The sequence below is a fragment of the Protomyctophum bolini genome, assembly GCF_963924005.1.
Source record: "Protomyctophum bolini genome assembly, chromosome: 17".
In the NCBI taxonomy this organism is placed as follows: domain Eukaryota; kingdom Metazoa; phylum Chordata; class Actinopteri; order Myctophiformes; family Myctophidae; genus Protomyctophum; species Protomyctophum bolini.
The window spans coordinates 33,462,783-33,480,124 of NC_137878.1; the positions used below are offsets into that span (position 1 = coordinate 33,462,783).

Genomic DNA, 17,342 nt, shown 5'->3' on the forward strand with positions numbered 1-17,342 from the left:
TGGCCGGTAATCCAGTCTGGCAGTGTGCAGCGGGTTCGACTCCATCTTTACTGCATGTCTTCCCCCATATCTCTTCCCATTTCCTGTCAGCCTACTGTCTGTCCTTCCATAAAAATAAATAAAGGCGAGAGCCAAAAAAATCATGTTCCTTACAGTAATAGTTTGGTATGCAGGATGAACAGTAAAATGAAGCAGTTCTTGTCACTGTATTGTTCACAGTACAATGCTTATCAAACACAGGATAAGATGTAAATTCCTTTGTGCAAGCACATAGGGATAGGCCTACCTGAGTGTCGTCGTGATGAATGGTAGAATGTCTTGGTGTCATCTTATCGTCTTGGTGATGAGTGGTGGTGAATGGTGGGAGCTGGATACGCATCATCAGTAGTGTATCCTTGGATCTTGGGATGTTTCGGCCCTAACACTACACCCTCCCCAAGGTGGCCAGCTACAGGCTGATCAGACCTGAGTTTGCGTTAATCCAGACTCGTCACTAGAAAGAGAGCCATGCATGGCAAACTTCTCGTGGGACTATGCATGGCAGGGGCGTCCTATTCCCTGAGTCAAGCCAAAGCTGACCGCATACCTCATGGCTTGCTACTTCGGTGCCCAGCTTGTTCACAGTACAAGATAGACGTCCATAATTAAATTAGGTGAAACACACCTTTCTGTAATGTGTTTCTGTAATGTAATGAACACACTTAAAGGAACTGTAGCTGTCAAACCTTTATTTGAAAAAGAAGAAAATAGGAACATAGTTGTTTTTTGCAGATATAACAGAATAACTATTTGACTTTACAATACAATTTATGAAGATAAAAAATATAATCTAAACAAATGATCAAACCAAGTGATGAAAAACTGTTAGTCCAAACAACATCATCAACAGACAGTGATGCACCAATAGTGCATGAATATTACGGATAGAATATTGCACCCTGACAAAGTCCTTAACAGCCGAAATGCATAGGTCTTTCTTTTTAACGCTCTTTGCCTGAGATGCTGCTTCAATAAAGGCTTTTTTACTTGACTGTAGCAGAGTGCCTTGGACCACTTTTCGTATTCTTAAAAAAAGAGATCTGTTCTATCTCATTGTCTCTCGCTGCACACGGGGGTGTTGAAGGGAACGTGGGTCTCTCTGTTTTTCTTTCCTCTCCTGAAGAAGCTGGCACAAAGCAGAAAGCTCCGCATCTCTCTCGAATGGAGGTGAAACGATCCACACACTGCGTCCATCTACAGCGCCATCCTCTTCTTCCGACATTAGTTCAGCTGTTGCACGCATCCACACAGCCCTCTCTCCATCGGTCTCCAGACATTCACTCCTGGATTTCATCAACTGTATAAAATAAAATAAATTGAATAGAAATTAAATTACGTATATATTAATTTACCATTATTACATTACAAAACGCATCTTATAAACAGTCCCACATAACCTACCCTCTTTTTTCTGGCTCGGATCTTCATGGAGGCATTCATCTTCTTTTTCTGGTCAGCATTCTCTGGTTGGTCCAGGCGATGGCTTCTTTTCATAGACTCAAAGTAAGTCCTGCAAGCAGCTAAAAGGAGAATACAATTAGGATTTACTTAGTTTCAAAATATATACAGTTGTAAAAGAGCATGATTTGTAACTGCATGCTCCCAGCTCCCTGTATAAGTCTAAGCCTTTTCACTGGAAATTGCCCACCCTCCCGGGGGAATCGATTTCTGTTCATGAATGGTAAATGGTGCATTTATATAGCTTTACATAGAATGTGCATTACATGCACACTGATGCCGAAGGAAACCATGCAAGCACACCAACCTGCACATCGGGAGCAATTCTAAAGTATTCAATAAATAAAATGTCTGTCTGTGTGTGTGTGTGTGTGTGTGTGTGTGTGTGTGTGTGTGTGTGTGTGTGTGTGTGTGTGTGTGTGTGTGTGTTCTTACCTGCTATCACTACACTGTCCATGTCTGGGAAAGCAATGCCGACCTGCTCCAACATATGGGTCGCAACTGCCAGGTTATGTGGAGAATTGATACTGGAAGAGCAAGCAGCATGTTGTTAGTTGCAGTGGTGTAAAGAAACTTTTGATTCTACTCCAAAACATTTCAGAGGCAAATATTGTATTTTTACTTTTAATTTATAAAAACATACATTACCCACTTCAGCCGTATATTTCGACCAGCTCACACTGTTTTGTGGTGTGTCAGTTAGTTTTGACTCACCCCTCCCCCAATTAAAATCCCTTTGTATCCCTTTCTCTACTAATCAAGCTGTCTATTTTGTTTTGTTTTTAATATTTAGCTGGGGTAAATTACACAGTGATACAACAAACAACTGATTATAATTACCTTCGTTGTGGATCAAGTTTCAGGGAATTGCTTTCAGAGTTGTGTAAACGTCTCACCACCTCCTGCAACAGAATGATTCACAAAGTTAGTGGGACTGTAAAAGCATATCCAATCCACTATATTTATATAGCCCATTTCAATGTGCTATACAACTCAACCCCTGTACAGTGCTGTACAGAAAGTTAAGATAAATACACTGTACACACTAAATAAAGCTAAAAACACAGAAAAAACAGCAAGATGATCTTGCTGTCGTTTCTCATCACACAGTAAAGAAAGTACAGTAAAAAAACAAGGCATGAAGGCATTCTCGCCTTGGGTGGACACACAATGCAGACATAATTTCACTTACCGCAATTTGTGAATTATGTGCTCTTTTAATCCTCTTTGCAGGCGGCAAAGGAGAATCAGTGGAATTATCAGCAGCAACAGCACCGATACTATCAATCATACTAAGCAACTGCTCAATCTTCTCATCCTGTAGTTGAAACATCTCATTGAACTTTTCTTCAACTTTCGTGATTTGTCGCGACAATCCATTCACAGCCACAATAATAGTATTTAAACCTGAACCTGACTGGTCCCATTCATCACGGTCTTCAGTGTCAGATTCAGAACGGTGTGAAGAGAGGAGTTGATCACCACTAGTTGGTTGTGATGTTCCACAGTCCTCTACACAAGCTTGTGTTTCCATGTGTTGAGATGAGATGTTCGCTATAGATTCTGTTTTTATGTTTTCATCATCCTCTGTTGATCCCCCATCCTCGTCTGATATTTGAAGTAGCTCCTCATGCTCCTCTTTAATCTGTGGAGACCCTGGTTCCTCCTGGGCCACACTAGAGGTTCTCTCCTCATGTTCATCTTTAATCTGTGGAGACTCCGGCTCCTCCTGGACCACACTGGAGGTTCTCTCCTCATGTTCCTCTTTAATCTGTGGAGACCCTGGCTCCTCCTGGACCACACTGGAGGTTGTCCCCTGCTGCTCAGGGAATACTTCCTCTTTACACACAGGGAGGTGTATGGAGTCTAGACAGAAGATAAAATGAGAGAAAACCATTACATGTTTGAACATTCTATCCTACTGTGGTGTCTTTGTATTGTATCTTTGTACAAAAGTTAGTGTGCAACCAACCAGTATGTAGTTGTTAGTTGCTGTTATTTCCATATCTATCCTAATGCTGTTTTGAATGATTTGGAATGCAACAAGTTTAATTAGTTTCCTCCCTTTAAAACTGTATGATTATATTTTGAATATATATATTTTATTTATGTTTTCCTTCTATATATCAATATTTGTTTAACAGTCACCCTAACATGAATGGAGGAATCTACAATTAGATAATACAAACTCAGTTGACTCAGTTCCTCTTCCTCTTCCTGTTTTGTGTCTGAAATTATGGTGAAATTGCACTCACGTCTTTAAAGCAATTGTTTTAACATGTTTTCCTTCATGTTCAAACCTTTTACGATTAGAATAAACATAGTAAAGGGTTTTACCAACCTGCTCTGTGTAGTTTGTCAATTGGTTGTAAAATCAAATCCAGTAGTCGGCTGTTATTTTCTTGCTTGATGTGGAAAGCTTCATCCTTGTACACTGTTAGAATTCTTTCAAGGACCCCACATATCTCTTCAGCAGCAGTAGAAAGTCTCTGGTTGACCAAGGACTTCAATGTTTGTAGTAAAGCCATAACTCAAAACTTGACCAAATAGACTGATCTCGATTTAAAAAAAATGCAATTGTCAGTTAACTGACTTTGGAAATCTGTAAAATTAAGCACACAAATAGAACCAAACCGAAATGCTTGAGCTAGTGCAGAAAGGAGAAGTTCAGCTCTTAACAACTAGCAGAGATTAAAGTGACACTATGCTGAACAGACTCATGTTAAATACCAACATAGGTCACTGATGGTCCAAACAGAGCGAGTGGGCGGGACATACCAACAATAGAACAACCTATAGACCGATTCACAGAGGGTTTCCTGGGTGCGGCCATTACTGAGGTGTACCATTAAGCGCAACAGCACTGATTAGCTACACCTGGCCTACGGAGCACCTGCTCCATGGATTACACCTCAGTAATGGCCGCGCCCAGGGCACCCCTCTGTGAATCGGTCTATAGCCAATCACTGCTCCTAACAACTAAAACAACTAAAATGAACCTGCACCATGTAACTCTTCTTTTCTACCCCGCATTGGCCCCGCATTGGCCCCCCCATGGCCTTAATAGAAAACACATATTCAGGAAACAGAGTAAAACAAATAAAACAAGCAGGGAAGAGAAAAAATATATAGTAAAAGAGCAAAACCAATCAACAAATTTGAATGAAATAAATTAAATAAATGCAATAAATATAATAGAATGTCAGTGTAGAATAATCATTTCAAACATGCATGTTTTTTTTAGTTAAACGTCAAAGCAGGGGAAGTGTATGAAATGTGTGCGCATGGCAATCGTTTTAAAACTCACTAGAGGAATCACAAAAGCCAATTTGAGTCAAGGCTTTTTTACTACATAGCACAGCCAAGCATTTTATCTGAGAAGTCTTGGACATGTTCAAATTTAGATCAAATGTTTTATTTTTTATTTTGCTTTTTGATTGATTGATTGATTGCAATTAACAGATTGCAGAAAGGACACAGTTCAAGGAATGTACAGGTCAATACAAAAACTGCAAATACTAAGACTTGCTTACATCAGGGTCCTCCATTTTCTTCTACTTTCTACTTTATAACTAGTGTATTGAAGTAAGGGACTCAATTTACAATTTAGGCATTTAGCAGACGCTCTTATAATCCAGAGCGATGTACTACTCCTTGAACACCCACAGATCTGATAGAAACAATGAAAAGATTATAACAATACTGGAGAATAACAGATGACAGTTTTGCTTGTTCTTTGTATAACTAAAGTGAAATGTTATACGTATGTAGTCAAATACGTATGTGATAAGAAAACTAAAATACATCAGCCGGGGTGATCAAGTCCCGATTTACGGCCCAGTAGCTACCCTCGATCAGTCCCATTAGGGAAAAACCAGGGCCACACAATCCGTTCCTCCCGAACTACTCTGACACGGAGGCACTATTCTGGCATGTGGAAGGACTAGACTCTGTGGGTTGACTCCTGTACGGGCCTCTCCTACGTCTCACCATATCCACACCTGCTCTCACCAGGTCCAGCCCCTGTGCGTTGCACCAGACTCCCAGCACCAGGCACTTCATTCAGGAATGGTGGATTCTCGAGCCGCAATGGTTCCGCAGGTTCCACCTTGCCCAAGGTGGTGATTGAATGGCCCTCCTAAAGGCCTCACGGTGGGTTTGTTGGGCTTCTTCCTCATGGAAGACACAGGCTGGGGCGCCAACCCATACTGCTCCCGGGTGCAGCCTACATTCCGGCTGCCACTCGTCTCTCCAAACTATTCCTGGTTGTCACGTAGTCTGTTCCTCTATCACTAAACACTATAAATAGAAAAAAATATTAATACATCGCATGGATACACCTGGGAAGTATACTCAGTGAAGATTACTGGGACATGGTAATGCTCTGATGATGTGCTTCACACATGCTCAGTGAATGGACAGCAGACAGTGTGAATGGTTGTTTTTGTAATTTGTTAATTTCTTCTAATTGTTCCAGGACTGACTCAAGACCTAATCTCGCCTCACCAGGCTTTCCACCGCCTTCAGGAAACTGAAAACAGAAAATGACTGTATAGTTTTAACATGTGCTGTACTAGTTTTGTACGTTGTATGTATGTTTTGTTTATGTATGTTTTAACATGTTCTGGTGAAATATATTTCTGTACATGGCAGCAGTAGAGAGGAAATTACCACTACTTGTTTCGGTCTCATGACATGCATGTGTGAAATGTGACTGTCTATTTTACAATGAGAGATATGACCTCATAGAATGACTGTATATATTGATATGTGCAGAGCATCTTAAGAATGATTAACCTTGTGAAGTCCAAATGTAGAGATACAAGATAGATCAAGTTGTTCTTGTTTTCAGATGCTTTCAGATGTATTTTTCTAAATAACTTGAATGCAAATGATTCCCACTCCTATATACATGTTCCACACAATACTGCAGGAGTATGTGCTATATACACTACTTACCATACTAAAGGACCACATGCAAATTGCTTGTCTCATCCATTCAGCAATAGGGTTGCACACCCGGCCTAACCCAGTCTCACCTGCCAATAACAATGGGACAAACGACCATGCACCCCGTTACTTTCCGGGGGAACCCCCTTCACAGAAATAGCGGTATTTTGCATTGATCCTAACGGCTGATTAAACATGCATACTCCTCTCATAATAACTCTTTTGGAACAACCTCTGGATGTTTGGTAATAAAAAAATTGTGCTTTATACATTATTTAAACTGTTTTAATGTCAACCAGGTCTTTGGAATGGCAGTGCTTTTAATTTGATAAAGAGTTGGTTGGTTTGATGGTTCTCTGTAGGCAGTTGTATTTACAATTCTTATTGCTCTTTTTTGGAGGATGAATATTGATGTAGTATTTGTTTTGTACGTGATTCCCCACACTACCACACAGTAAGTTATGTATGGTAGATGGATGCTAGATTCCGAGACTACTGTCTGTTGCTACTGTGGGTTCCTCTCAGTCACATGGAAGGACAGACAGCTTGATGTAGGTTCACTCATTTATTGGCTCCACACACACTCTTAGTACAAAATAAAGTCAGCCCAGCCGTGTGGGAACATTGCCTGCCACGCGGATTTCAGTTCAGTTGGTCATCTCTTGCACTCTGCTCTCTGTGCCCGACTAAATAAACGAATAAAGTAAAGTACAGGCCAGGTGGCCATGCAAGGCTGTGTTGTGACCTGTTATAGCGCCACCATGAGGCCAATTTGAAACATATAGGGTGGTAACTTGATTTGCGGTATTTTGTGCAAAATAGGCCACACTTGCAAACCTTCGGAAGCCAAACAGCCCATCTGAAAAAACAGACAGATAGTTCTTGGTCAAATGTCTACAGAGATAATGTATACTGATTTGCATGAGGTTTGGACAACATATGTACGAGTAGTATAGCAAAAACTAAAAAAGGTGAAAGATTTGGGGTGGAGGTACTTGGCTTTCTGGGAGTGGGCATGCAGAGTTTACTAAACCTTGCAGAGCCATGTGGCCCATAGGGCAGGAGCAAAATGTATATTTCCTATATTGAGGACCCAGTTGCAGGACCCTGGATACTAGGGCAGAGGTGCAAGAAGGGCCTTTAATTCATTCCTGGTGCATCATTCCTCAGCCTGACAGACATACAGCTGTGACTAAAGCGACCGTAGATTTCATCTGGCATCTGCCCGACGGTTTCCCACGTGTCAGTCACGTCACAGTACCTCTCGAAGTCATGGACACCCTCCCTATCGTAGAAAACAACACCATGAGAGAAATGTCTGGTGTGGAAAGAGATCCACTTTTTACCAGACTGTCATGGAGCAGCAGCCTCTTACCTGCGATTGTCCTCTCCTCCTCCTAGTACGTATATCATTCCATCCATCACAGCCACGCAAGGGGAGTAGCGTCTCTTCTGCATGGGGGCACACATGGTCCACTGGTTGGTCTTGGGGTCGTAGCGCTCCACCTTGTCCGTGGCCCTCGTTGCATACGCACCAAAAAACAAGTCTGAGACATTTGGTAGATCCATACCACCTATTGGAATCAACAGGATAGTGGCCGTTAGTGGGATCTATGTGCCCAAAACTACAGTGAAGTTGAAGTGTTTCATGTTACTAAGAGCCATTAAGAACAGGTTGGATACCTATAATGTAGATCTTTCCTTTCAGCGTACAGGCAGCTAAGCCAGAACGTGGAATCCGCGTAGGAGTGGCTTCTGTCCATTCACCAGTTAAAGGGTTGTACTTGTACAATGGGGTTAGGGGGCCGTTATCAGATCTAATGCCACCTGCACGCGCGCGCGCGCACACACACACACACACACACACACACACACACACACACACACACACACACACACACACACACACACACACACACACACACACACACACACACACACACACACACACACACACACACACACACACACACACACACACACACACACACACACACACACACACACACACACACACACACACACACACACACACACACACACACACACACACACACACACACACACACACACACACACACACACACACACACACACACACACACACACACACACACACACACACACACACACACACACACACACACACACACACACACACACACACACACACACACACACACACACACACACACACACACACACACACACACACACACACACACACACACACACACACACACACACACACACACACACACACACACACACACACACACACACACACACACACACACACACACACACACACACACACACACACACACACACACACACACACACACACACACACACACACACACACACACACACACACACACACACACACACACACACACACACACACACACACACACACACACACACACACACACACACACACACACACACACACACACACACACACACACACACACACACACACACACACACACACACACAATATTGAAGGTTATGTCAGCTAACCAATGTGGCATACATGCATTACGGCAGGTTGAACCTGCAGGTGCATATAAACCTGTTTCATACCAATAACATAGATCAGTCCATCTATATCCACCATTGCAGTGTCTCTGTAATCAAAGTCTGGCATGTCGACAGACTTCATGAGCTGCCAGGTGTTAGTGCTTGGGTCGTACTGCTCCACTGATTTCTCACTCGTATTGTTCTGCTCCAGGCCACCCAATGCAAACAAATAGACATCCAGCATCACCAGGCCTATGAGGGGTTGTGCAAGGGAATAAAAACACAAAACGAAACAGAAACAGGGCTGCAACTATCAGTTATCTTCTTAGTAACTATTATGTTAACCTTTTTGATTAATTGAATAAAAAACAACAGCAAATCGATAAAATCAGACTAATCCACTAAATCGATTAGTCTGATTATACTATTATACTTAAGATGATCCAATGTTATTCTCAGTAAAGAAATTACTTCTGTGAATCAGGGGATGGACGAGTGACGTCAGCATTTCAGTATTCTATAGCAGTTCATATCAAGGTCTATTATTTATTCAGCATTTGAGCCACGGACCAGAGATTTAGCCTCTCAGACCCCAAAATTTGAATATTTTGTTGTGGGATCAAAATAACAATTATTCTACGTTCTCTAATTGTGTAGACGTCTTGTAAATTAAGTAATGCAGATGTTTAACAACCAGTAAGACAGACGCCTGAGGGCGAGAAGCGTGCTCACATCCGCCTGGGTGACAGCAGACTGCTGGGTGAGCCCCACAGGGTTTGATTAGGTGAGATCAACATGGAATGTCAGAACAGGTCTGCTCCATATATGGAGATCGAAGGGTGGCAGCGGGGGCAGTGTCTTGAGTGTACAGGGTTTGATGAGGGCCCAGGTAGGGCCGGGCCTTAATTTTCGGGCCTGTTGAGAACTGTAGTTTTCGCCAGCTGCCGGGCACGGCTGCACTAATAACTTTGGGGCAGGCCCGTCTAGAGTTTAATTAGACACGGGTATCAGTCAAAAGGGAGACATCGGGGTCAGATGTAGAGTTGATGGCCAATATTGATGATATCAGGGATCTCCATATATGGGCTTACTATTGATGAAATCACGTGATGTCACGAGGCATTACTATATATGGGGGCGTGACCAACCAAACAACTGACGGGAAATGCACAATTTCATAGTAAATGCGACCTGTGGTCGCAATAATTTAACTCTTGAGAGCATAAAATGAAACCAAATGGACCTGTTAGCTAGGGACCACCTGGAACCCCCTCAAGGACCACTGGTGGTACCGGACCACTGGTTGAGAACCACTGCTCTACAGTGTAAGAGTCTTACCACAACCACAGCGTGCCTCATTCATGGGAGCCATCCGCAACCATTTGATACGGTTAAGATCACAACGCCACGTCTCCTTACTGAATGAACCATCACGGTTTCGTCCTCCAGCCTCGTACAGAACAGAACCTATGGCTTTAAGAACAATTTGAAGTTGACGATGTATTGTCACACTAATAATTGCGATCAACTTTTTTTTTGCATTGAACATAATGAATAAAAAATACATTTCAGTTTGCCTTTTATGCTTCATAATCAATCATTGCACATTGTTCCTCAGTCATGTTGCAGGTCCCTTGGTGTGATCCATGGTCAGGCGATGCCCTCTTGATTGTTTATTGTATTACTACACATTATGATACGGTTGATGATGCTGCGTTTGGTCGTGTAAATAATGTAAACTATTTTCATTTTAATTTGATTTTTCTTTTTCCTTTTTTTTCTTCTTTCTATTTGTTTATCTCATCTATCTTGCCTGTCCATGAATACGTACTCTGATGTTGTTGTTTGTGTTTGTATTTTAAGTTCTCTGTTTTATGTGTTTGTAAAAAATCTAAAATAAAGTACTGATCATAAAAAAAAAAAACATTGCACATGGAAGTTATGTCAAATTCACTTCAATTCTATACATACACCAATGTTAAATTGCTGCTCTGAAGGCAGCTTTGAATGCTGCTCTCAGGGCAGCTTAAATGCTATACATACAACCATGTTAATTTGCTGCTCTGAGCGCAGCTTTTGAATGCTGCTCTCAATGCAGCTTAAATACACAAATAAATTACTGACATTTGTGAATTTTAGAAATAGTGGAAATAGCTGATCTACTGTATAAGCTTACAACATGAAGTGAAGTGACGCGTTGTAAGCTTGTGTACAGTATAAACATTCAACATGGAAACAATTATGGCGAAAACAATTACGATTATCTAAAATAATTGCAATTAGAAGAGCATGTAATAATTGTGCCAGGCCTATAATTGACAGCTACTCCATTTGACTCCGATGATGGTATTCCTCACCTGATGCGACAATGCTGGATCCTTTTCCACCGGAACGGAGACATGTCAGAGCCCTCCACTGTTTGGTCCGAGGATTAAAGCTCTCCACGGCGTCAAACGTCGTCACAGCAACACGTCCCACCGTCACAATCACTTCAGCAAGCGGGAGAGAAGGAGGCAAGTCAGAGTAGATTAAGAGTCTGTAGGAGTAGACTGTTGTTGCTGTTGTTTGAGACCAAAGACAAATTCCCACATCGTGGACAATGAATGAAACTAACTAACTAAATAATAATAATGCATGCAACAATGGCTGGGTTTCCCAAACGCATATGGTGTAAGATTTGTAGTGCTGCGCATGCTCAGATTCCCTCTAGGCCGCACACAGAAGCCTGTGAACATAGACATTTCGTGCATAGATGTGCCATGCAATGGTAGGCCTCAGGCCTGGTATGGTAGGCCTCAGGTTTACCATTCTGAAATTTAATTTAATAATATTTGGACTGCTGGACAGCTGACAGTAGGCTCGCTTTACTCAATTACATTTCAGAATGGTAGACCTGAAGCCTGAGGCCTATACATACCATGCAGGCCTGAGGCCTACCATTGCGTGACACATCTATGCACGGAATGTCTATATGTTCACAGGCTTCCGTGTGCGGCCTAGAGGGCATCTGAGCATGCGCAGCACTACAAGTCTTCCACAATATGCTTTTGGGAAACCCAGCCAATGATTTTGAAGCCTGAACAGCAAACTAAACGTACAGGTATTTTTATTGCCAGGTATGTTTAGCATGTTGGAGGAAGTTATTTTGGCACTGCATCAATTCCCAACTAGAAAAGCCTTTTTCCCACCATCATCGGTTGCAACACTTGAGGTAGGTTATAACATGTGGTGTCAGCGTGGGTGTGGTGTGTTACTATAGACAGGGTACCTGTCAGTCGTGTTTTCTACTGTTATACGTTAGAGTAGAGGGTATGCACATGCATAAAGTGAGTGGCAAAGTGAGCTTAATGTTGTTTAACATTGTTTAATGCAATCAGACAGGACTTTTCTGTTTGGCTGAATTGGCAGTCAATGCAGAATGTTGTTTTTTTGCCACTCAGTAGGCAATTTTATCTGTTCTGGAACCCACAAGGGAGAAAGAAGAGGGGCAGACCACTAAACACCTGGCGCCCTGACCTGGATGCAGATGTGAAGAGATCTGGCCAAACATTGGGACAGCTGGAGAAACTGGCCCAGGATGCGGATGTCTGGAGAGCTCTTGCTCGTGGACTATGCCCAAAGTTAGGCTATAGGCATAAGTAAGCAAGTATAACCCTAATATAGGACCCACATTATCTCAGGACTGTATGGCCTGTGACATAAGGAGTGTAAACATTTTAAATGTAACAACTGAAGTGTAACAATTATGTATTGAACTGCGATTTCCAAAAGAATAATAATAAAAAAAGGGATATAAAAGGAAGTATACCGTCTGAAGAAACCTACTACAGCACCTGTACCTGTGGTCCTGCGGGGGCGTGCTGTGCTACGGTAGGACAGGAGATGATGGCCCTCAGCCTCAGAGACCAGCCTCTGGTAGGTCTTGGCCTCAGAGATGAACCTCTGACAGCCCTGGGATTCTTTCACCACTTCCAGAGACTGACAGCCCTGGGATTCCTTCACCACGTCCAGAGACTGACAGCCCTGGGATTCCTTCACCACGTCCAGAGACTGACAGCCCTGGGATTCCTTCACCACGTCCAGAGACCCGATCACAGTGTGGAGGTGAGATGGGCCGATAAGAGGCAGACGGATGTGCTCCAGCACCTTCGACAACAAAACACAACACTCATTATTTACTAAGTTTTTAGTAAATACTTACTTACAATACTTCAATACTCTACTGGACACTATATCTCAGAGGCAAATATTGTACTTTTATTCCAGGACAATTATTTGAAAACTTACTTTGAAGATTTTGATTATTATTACAAAACATACATTAACCGCTTCAGCCCTATACATTTCAGCCATTTGTAGATCTACAAGCTCACAATGCATCGCGATGCAACGCATTGTGAGATTGTATATTTATATCTTCTATTTTCAAGAGATTTGTATACAATTCATACATTTGAAAACATGTGAAATTGGGCATTCTGCATAATGAGTACTTTCTACTTTTGGTACTTTAAGTACAATACTTTTGTAAGGACAAATACTTTTATACATTTACTCAAGTCATTTTTTAATTCCAGACGTTTACTTGTAACAGAGCATTTCTACTTTGCAGTATTGATACATTAACATTATAGTACTTTTCCCACCACTGCTAAGAAGTGACTGACCTTGTCAAAGGTCTGCCTGTGGTCAGTACATTTGTTTAACCACAAGAGGGCAGCATCAAACACCATGTCCTCCTCTGGCACATTGAGATGGTCACTGGAGACGATCTCTGTCAGTTTGTCTACAGAGAGGGAGAGGAACTCCTCCTGTTGGTAGAAAAAACAAATCACACCCATTGTGAGTAAACGGTGGTGATGAGTGTGTTCTGGTATTCAGGCAGAACTACTCTGATGAGTGTGTTCTGGTATTCATTGCGGTACTACTCTGATGAGTGTGTGTTGGTATTCAGGCGGTACTACTCTATTTGATGTGTGAGGGCTGGTATTCAGGAGGTACTACTCTGATGAGTGTGTGTTTGTTCTGGTATTCAGGCAGTACTACTCTGATGAGTGTGTGTTCTGGTATTCAGGCGTTACTACTCCATTTGCGTGGGGGCTGGTATTCAGATCAACACTGTATGCTAGATGCGAAGGTGTGAGTCAGTCCTAAACTGTTTGTTTGTTTGTTTGTTTCTGTGAGAATTTGGCCACATAATATCCAATCACTGACCAATGACACATTGATAATACCAGCTAAACTGACTCAATGTTTCAAACAAAGCAACCTGCTTGTATATGACACTGAAGTATTCCAGGATGTAATCCATGCTGGATTTCTCCAGCTTTTTGCAGGAGTATTTGTCAGCCAAGTGGTGGATCTCCACACAGTTGTTAATGTTCATGTGATGCTCCATGTAGTCACAGCAGGCATCTCGTACATCTGTGACATCCATGAAGTTTGCACCTGCTAGCAGGACCTAAACCAAATAAAAAACAACATGTTTCTAAGCAGTAAGCTACTAAGCACAGATGCAGGAGTCGGACAGAAATGGAGACCATGAATACAGTTCAAAAGCATTACCTGCACATTTGCTGTGGAGATGGACACCTCCGAAGTGTAGGCAAAGTGCACCAACATGTCGACCACCTCAGGTTCCACTCCATCCACGTTAACCCTTTCCTGTGTGGACTCCAACATGCCAGTTGTAAACATGGCCTGTGTGGGTTGAAAATGTGGTGTCAAATAAACCTACTTATACTATGACCCAGTCCCGGAGTGTTGTTAAGGACAATGGCCCGGTTTCCCAAAGGACACATGGTGTAAGCCGCGGTATGGTGTAGACTGTAGAACATGCTCAGATGCCCTCTAGGCCGCAAACAGAAGCCTGTGAACATAGACATTCCGTGCATAGATGTGCCACGCAATGGTAGGCCTCAGGTCTCTCAGGTCTACAATTCTGAGATTTAATTTAATAATATTTGGACTTCTGGACAGCTGACAGCAGGCTCTCTTTACTCTTTAAAAAATATATAATATAATATAATATATATTAAACTGGGCCATTGTCATTCCCTTAACTGAACACATTGACTGCCAAGAAAGTGTTTTAACATTTGATGCATGTTGTGTGTTTTCCGATTTTACGCTAAACAGCGCTCTTTGCTAATCTATGAATCAAATTTGACTCTCAGTGAAGCAGTCTAGCAGGAAATCATTTGATCGCAAAAAAAAGCGAATGGATTTGGAGAAATGCCATATCTCTGCTTCCATGTTTTCTTCTGCATTTTTGGCGAGACATGCAATATTCAACTGCCGATAACTAGGGAATGGATGGTCGCGATGAACATATTTTAGTTTCTGCAGGAACCACAGACACACCTCCATGTTTTCCGATGCTCGGGGGCTCCATCGTAGGCCAACTGAAGCTAAATATTCTATGATCGCTGGCAGGGGCCAATGTATTCATTTATTTACTCTGGCAGTCGCGTGTTAACAACACCCAGGCCAATACATGTGTGTATTATTTACCTCAAAGTAAGAGCTGAGGGAGGCCAGAACAACTCTATGGCAGGGGAACTCTTGTCCATCACAGCACAGAATCACATCACAGAACACCTTGTTGAGTCGCAGACGGTTTAGTCCCTCTAACAGCTTGTTGGGATGCTGGCCTAGCTTGCTGGTTTCATCCAGAATGCAGGAGGGTGAAGCAGCATCCACCCGAGTCCTTTTAGCCATGATGTCTGCTTTCTAGAGCAGCCTGAGGAGATGGAATAAAATGTAATGGTCACATAGTGGTGGAAAAAGTATGCAAAGGTTTTGCTTAAAGGAGCATTCAGTGATTTGGGGGAAAAAAACCCGTCTGCCCCGGTAACAAGATGTGCACATGCACACATTAGGGGGGGGGGCACATGTCATGACAAATAACACAATGTTTTGGGCCGATCAAATAGGCTAATTTATAAGAAGAAAAACAAAACAAATAGTGTTGTATCCTGCCTTTATTTTCTTCTTTCCAATTATTTGATCGGCCCAAAATATTGTGTTTGTTGTCATGATGTACAAGCTCACGCTTCGCCTATTTTCAAATGGCCAAAATATATGGCTGAAGAAGTTAATGCATGTTTTGTAAAAATATCCACAAAGTCTATAGTAACTAAAGCTGTCAAAGTAAAAGTACAATATTTGGATCTGAGATGTAGTGGAGTCTAGCCTAAGTAAAAGTATTGGATATTGAAAATACGTGCGCACACTACAATATCCTACATATTAATTTGGGCTTTGGGGGTCATTGTTGAGTGTTGACATGGAAATGTTTGAGAACCATTGGTTTAAACAGCAGTATTGCCAATTTCCATGTCTGATTATTATAAGGCATTTCTGTAAAGTGGCTTGTAGTTGTGGGGTGTTTTTTCCCTACAAATCTACAAGCAAATACGATCTTGTAGATTTGCTATTTTCAAACAGCCCATCTACATTTAAAGTTTAAAGTGCTCCTGTTGGCTGTTGACCTATAATAATAGTCAGTTCTTGGGCTTGTTTTCATAAACATTGTTGCTCATTTCTGTGCAAAATCTGGAATCACTGCATGCAGCCACAAAGGCGGTGTCTTTTAGCCAAGGTGACTCCATATCGAGTTATTAAAGCCCAATGTTCTAATCTAACAGACAACAGACTGCATTAGTACATGTTACAACTTACAACATGCGACCCAACGATGTACAGCCACAGCTGACAGTGTCACCTTGCGCTTTTGGACGCGTCCTGAATGAAGACAGCACAGATAATAAACGTCATTAATGTAATTATTATAAAACTAAGTACCGGTATTACTATTAGTATTGCTGGTGTTTCCTCAAAGTGCTTGTCCTTATGCAAGTAATGCAACACAGTGAGTACGCAGCATGGTCTACTATGGTCTTTTTCTTCCTAGTTTAATGGAGAGTTGCAACCATTGCATATAGGTGCATACTGCCACCTACTGTCTGTATGTAGCCTGCTGCCTACATGATATATAATTAAAAAAATAATAATAATACCGCTTTATTTATATAGCACCTTGCAAAACAAAGTGATTAGGTCAGATATATAGGATGGGGCCAGATTAATACAATTTAAATTTCAGTTTTAAACAAAAATAGGAGCGAGTGCAAGGGTTTATTTCTCAATATTGCAGACTGGATCTCCATGGATTATTCTTGTTATTCATATTTCAAACAGAAGAGGGCACCCTATCACCATAAATGTGTTTACAGCGCATCAAAACGAGCCCAAACAATAGTAATTTGGAACGATGAACTGAAAATAGCAAGTTTAACGCATCACAGCATGACACGTTGTGAGTTGCAGACCCCCCATTTACCATGAAATATTGTATCAAGTAGAAT

At 41.9% G+C, this 17,342-nt stretch overlaps 2 protein-coding genes across 2 annotated transcripts; both read right to left on the reverse strand.

The window, feature by feature from the left end:
- Positions 1–904: 904 nt before the first annotated feature.
- Positions 905–4,088, reverse strand: LOC308332182 (uncharacterized protein). Its single transcript, XM_080787884.1, has 6 exons — positions 3,839–4,088; positions 2,690–3,363; positions 2,338–2,399; positions 1,933–2,024; positions 1,441–1,559; positions 905–1,336 (listed from the first exon to the last, which is right to left on the reverse strand). Exons 1-6 carry the CDS (start codon positions 4,023–4,025, stop codon positions 1,085–1,087), a joined length of 1,386 nt encoding a protein of 461 aa, XP_080644010.1. The 5' UTR covers positions 4,026–4,088; the 3' UTR covers positions 905–1,084.
- Positions 4,089–7,023: 2,935 nt separating this feature from the next.
- Positions 7,024–16,795, reverse strand: LOC308332181 (kelch-like protein 25). Its single transcript, XM_080787883.1, has 12 exons — positions 16,657–16,795; positions 15,487–15,715; positions 14,539–14,673; positions 14,243–14,434; positions 13,641–13,784; positions 12,813–13,119; positions 11,331–11,462; positions 10,312–10,446; positions 9,037–9,225; positions 8,131–8,274; positions 7,823–8,021; positions 7,024–7,732 (listed from the first exon to the last, which is right to left on the reverse strand). Exons 2-12 carry the CDS (start codon positions 15,691–15,693, stop codon positions 7,588–7,590), a joined length of 1,929 nt encoding a protein of 642 aa, XP_080644009.1. The 5' UTR covers positions 15,694–15,715; positions 16,657–16,795; the 3' UTR covers positions 7,024–7,587.
- Between the last annotated feature and the right edge of the window lie 547 nt (positions 16,796–17,342).